At 35.9% G+C, this 5,317-nt stretch overlaps 1 protein-coding gene across 4 annotated transcripts in view; it reads left to right on the top strand.

The window, feature by feature from the left end:
* The window catches only part of PRCP (prolylcarboxypeptidase), an 81,572-nt gene that overhangs the window by 52,718 nt on the left and 23,537 nt on the right, over window positions 1-5,317 (top strand). For all 4 annotated transcript variants that reach the window (XM_017875204.1, XM_017875203.1, XM_017875202.1 and 1 more), the window contains exons 5-6: window positions 42-199; window positions 882-1,051. In XM_017875204.1, coding sequence (XP_017730693.1) covers window positions 42-199; window positions 882-1,051 — 328 coding nt within the window. The remainder of the gene's footprint in view (window positions 1-41; window positions 200-881; window positions 1,052-5,317) is intronic.

Below are 5,317 nucleotides of genomic sequence, written 5' to 3'. Positions count from 1 at the left end.
TTTCTTTTCTTTTTTCCTTCTTTGATTTTCTTGTCATTTAGAGCTCTTGCAGCTTCTGCCCCTATCTGGCAGTTTGAGGATTTAGTACCTTGTGGTGTATTTATGAAGATTGTAACTACAGATTTTAGGAAAAGTGGTCCACATTGTTCAGAGAGCATCCGCAGGTCCTGGGATGCCATTAATCGACTCTCAAATACTGGTAAGCTTTAATTAAGAGAATGAAATTGTGTGTTTATTTAGCCTTTCATTTGTTAAATTCAGTAGTTGTCACTTTTTAAGTAAACATTTTATTAAAGTATAATGTACATACAGAAAATTATACAAATCAAAATGCATAGCTTGATGAATTTTCACAAAACAAGGACACAGTGTAATTAGCATTTAAATCAATAAAGGGCATTGCCAGCATCTCAGAAATCTCCTTATGCCTTTTCAGTCACGACCTCCATACCTACCCAGCAAAAACATCCTCACTTCTAGAACCATAGGTTAATTTTTACTTGTTCTTAAATGTTTTAGTAATTGGAATTACATAGCATGTCTTTTTTTGTGTCTACTGTCTTTTGCTCAGCACTGTTTGATAGATACATCCATTTGTTTTACTTAGTTGTAGTTTATATAGTCTTGTTCTATGGTGTTCCTATTTATTCATTTTAGTAGTATCTTAAAAAGGGAGAATAATTCTGCATACTAATTCTGGTAAACTCTATGAGGATAGGCAACTTGTCTGTCATGGGATTCTCCAGCTGCTCTAAAAATATCCTGGGAGAAGGGGTATAAAAGATTGAGTTTTCGAAAATACTATGTGAAGAATAAATTATCTGTAAAGCCATCTGTTGACCAGTACTTTTTAGATTCCAATAATATGATTCTATTCCCAGGCAGTGGTTTGCAGTGGCTTACTGGAGCCCTTCACTTATGCAGCCCATTAACTTCTCAGGACATCCAACATTTGAAAGACTGGATCTCTGAAACCTGGGTGAATCTGGCAATGGTGGACTATCCTTATGCATCTAACTTTTTACAGCCTTTGCCTGCTTGGCCTATCAAGGTAATAGGAAAATGTCCTCTCATAATTTTTAATAACATACTTCTCTTTTTTTTTTAATGTGCATACTCTGACTTTCTGCATCAGAGAAAGTCCCAGTGACAAAGGGGCTCTGGCGTTGGTCAAACTTGAGCTGGAATCCTGGGTTCTGCTACTTTCTGATTATGTGGGCTTGGACATGTTACCTAGCTTTTTTGATCCTCAGTTTCCTCATTTGAAAAATGGAGATAAAATTCATTGATTATAGAGTTGTATGAATTAGAAATAATACCAAAAGTTGCTATTAATGGAATAATTAATATGTGCCAAATCCTGGGCTGTGTGCTTTCCGTGCACAATTTATTTAATCTTTGTGATATGTGTGTAACTTCCATCTATGTAATACATGGTTGATGCTTAATAAATGGCAGTCATTATGATAGTACTACAATCTAGTCAGCTGCGAAAGCATTGTAAGTGCTGCCCACAGTGTGAAGAGTGACCCCCATGCATCACAGTAGAGTGGAAAGAACATCAAATTAGACTCTGAAAGTGAGGTTTTGGTCCAGAACTGCCGCTTTACTTACCAACTGTATGATCTTGGGCAAGGTGCTTTTCTTTCCTCATCCTCTGTCTTCCTCTGTGGAATGGAATAACAGCACTTACATACCAAATAGGGTTGTGCTGAGAATCAAATAAAATGTTGGATGTGAAACACTTTGGAAATATAAGGACACATTACAGTATAAATTTTAAGGTTCTTTTCATGGCAAAATTCTTTATTGTGTATGTTCATTTTAAGCATTTCTTTATAAAGAACATTCCTCTTAGTTTTAAAAACAAAGGCTGGCCAACTTGATGGTTAAATTTAGAGAATATAACTGACTCTTCAGCTAGAATGAGTGTTGGAAGTGAAAATAGAATTGGTGATATAGATCCGGGTTTCAAATGCACTTTTAATTTAACCACCCCTTTGAATTATTACATGTATACCTTGCTTAAAATTTTGTAACTAAAACAAGTTCATTTGCTATTATTTTTCTTAATTTAAAAAGTAGAATGACCAGTGAGTGTCTTGCATATAGTAGGCCGGAGGTAAATATATGTTCAATTAGATTGAATTTTGATAATACATAGTTGTTGAAAAGAGCAGATCATGTTTTATGTTAGAAAACCTAAATCAAATCCAGCACTTTGGGAGGCGGAGGTGGGAGGATTGCTTGAGGCTAGAAGTTTGAGACCCACCTGGGCAACATAGTGAGACCTCATCTCTACTACAAATCAAAAAAATTAGCAGGGCATAGTGGTGCCTGCCTGTAGTTCCAGCTACTTGGAAGGCTCAGGCAGGATGATTGCTTGGGGCTGCAGTGAGCTGTGATCATGCCATTGTACTCCAGCCCAGATGACAGAGCTGGATCCTGCCTCAAAAAAAGAAAAGTGAAAAAAAGAAAACCTGGACCAAAATGACAAGGAAAAACTAAATCTAAACTAGTTCATCTCCATAAACATCTATGTGCTAATAACACCTTATCTGTCCATATTATTTACTATCTACAAAGCACTTTCATGTATGCTGTCTCAATTCTTATAAAAGTACTGTATAGAAAAAGAGGTATAATCCAAGATTTTTGGAGAGGAAATTAAAGCTCAACTAAGAGGTGTTGGAAGTAGGATTTGAACTTGGGTCTTCACTGTTCCGAGCTTATGCTCATCTACTGCATTGCACTGGATTAGGAGGAAACTTGCCTGAGGGTTGAGGGGGCCATTGCTCACAGTGAGACATCTGTCAGATTTAACTCGGTATCTATCTGTGTATAAGGTGAGAATTACATTTGCATCTTTATTCTCATTTGAAGAATGAATGAGTTGTCAGATGATAAAAACATATGGGAAATTCTCTCATTATTAAGAACAGAGGTTGACAAACTTTCTCCATTTAAAGGGCTATATTTTTAGGCTTTGCGAGCCATATGATTTCTGTCACAATTACTCAACTCTGCTGCTGTAGCATGAAAGTAGCCATAGATAATAAATAAGCAAATGAGGATGGCTGTCTCCAATAAAAACTTATTTATAAAAATAGGTAGTGGGCTGGATTTGGCCTGGGGGTTGTACTTTCCCAACCGCTTATCTAGAAAAAGGCTGGAGAAATATAGCTGTTTAATGTCAGTTGGTGTAGCACAATTTGGAATAGTGAGAAGTCTAACTGGTTTTCTCCCTACCTCTTCAATGTTCATTCTGGGATATTTTGCTGTTCAGTCTTAACATGTGAATAAATATTTTATCCTTTGTTCTTCTAAATAATTACTCAAAACCAGCAGAGTATACCTCAAATATTTTGTCATCTATTTTTGATTTACTGCAATCCTTTTATCCTTTATATATATGCATTATAAAAGTTTATTTTTAAGGTAAGATATCTTTAGGTCTTTCCCTCACAATCACCCTTTACTTCTTTTATCCAGGATTAATTCTTGTCATTCTCTTCAGTTATTTCTTACTGACATTATCCTTTCTTTTGACAGATCAAGGAATTCTTTATTGCATGTATTTATGATTCTGTTTCCAGCCTGCACCCCCACCAGAGGTAATCTTATCTCTTGCCCCTTGCTGGAGAAATTCCATTGCCTCTGTTTCCAATTTCATCCTATAAGTTAGTTACCCATCTGATTTTCAGAATTTTTCCACTATGTCTCCCTCCCAAACTTATAGCTTCAGATCACTTTCTTTCACTGTTCATTCTATTTCTCCTTTTTTGACCCCCTCTGTGTTCTCCCAACCCACTAATCCCTGGAACACAACCCAGTTGGGGACCGCTCTTTCACTTGGATAGTTCCATTTAACCAGAACTCCTCCTCCCTCTGATACACTTCCTCCTTTTTAAAGGGCTGACAAACAGGCGTCCTTTTCTGAGTCTGTAACTCAGGCTTAGGATGGTGAGATAATATGTAACAGTTGGGTTATGAAAAAAAGCAGGTGATTTCCAATTCTGTCTGGGACCTTGTACAGTTCTGAAGGATCCATGGGCAGCGACTAAATGCCATTTTCCGTGTCAATTCAAGTATCGTTCCTTTTAATTTGTCTTTGGGCTTTGCACACTCAGACTCCATTTGCTTTTGTTTACTGTTAACAGAAGCTGCAACATTCATGCAGAAATAATCATGGACTTGGCTGGTAGAACACAAGGAAGAAGAGAAAAGAGAAACAGAAAACCCCTCTGTCATTTGACTGTTCTGTCAGCATGAAAACTGCTAGGTCTCTTCTTAGCTTAAAGAGCAATTTTAAAGGATGCTGTAATTTGTTAATTTTGGAATCACATTTCAGCTGACAGCTTCTCAAATATTTCAGCGTAGGCTTCTGTGAATGTAGATAGATATAGTGAAATAATGACATAAGATGGAAAAATCTCTTCCGTTTGTCTTGGTGTTTGGTAATGTATGCGACCTCTCTGGGTGGTTTAAGCGGTTTAGGTGCATTCTATGAAAAGGGAGCTTTTAATGACAAAACTAATGTGATTATCTGAGTGAGTGTGAGGGGTATTGAAGCCTTAGAGAAAGAAAATCTGTTAGAAAAGCTGAATGTATCTGCTTAATCCTTTCTCTAATGTGGATGGACCATGCTCTGAGAGGAGATTGGTCTTTTTTTTTTTTTCACCCAACTTATCTTCTTTCCTTCCTCTGTTAAAAAATTTTCTTCGACCCTCTTTTCCTTCTCTTATTTAAATGTGTACTCTCATAGGTAGGAACACTTAAAACTTTTAAACAAATCATTATCTTTACTTTGTCTGGTGTATGTGGGATTAAAGGGCAGAACCGAAATAGTTGGTTGCAGATATGATTAGTTTGGTACTAAGGTTGCATGAATGTTCTATTTTCTCAACTATTTCTATACACTTTAAAACTGGAATGAGTAAAATGGACTTTCTAATGCTCTTTCTGTTTCTTGAATGTTCATCTTTATTCTAGGAAATGCCTCATATCACTCTACTATTTTACAGGTTTGTTGTTTTTTTTGTTTTTGTTTTTTTTTTTACTATTACATACTTTTGAGGTTTTATGATTTCATATTGCCACAAAATTCATTCTAAGTTTTTGCCAAAACAAATAAACCTAGAAAAATATAAAGATGATCTAAGAATTAGAAAAATTGTTTTAAAAAGTTATGCATGAGACAGCAGGTATATTTCAGCATTGTATGTGTTATTTTTCTTTTAGCTTTTAGTTGAATATGTGTAATATAGTTACAGTGGTTGGAAGCTCCAGAGAGTCTGCATTTGTGTTTTTTTCTTTT

This window comes from Rhinopithecus bieti, unplaced genomic scaffold (genome assembly GCF_001698545.2).
Source record: "Rhinopithecus bieti isolate Rb0 unplaced genomic scaffold, ASM169854v2 scaffold_9667, whole genome shotgun sequence".
NCBI lineage: Eukaryota > Metazoa > Chordata > Mammalia > Primates > Cercopithecidae > Rhinopithecus > Rhinopithecus bieti.
The sequence above is the reverse complement of the archived record's forward strand: the minus strand, read 5'-3'. Positions and strand labels throughout refer to the sequence as shown.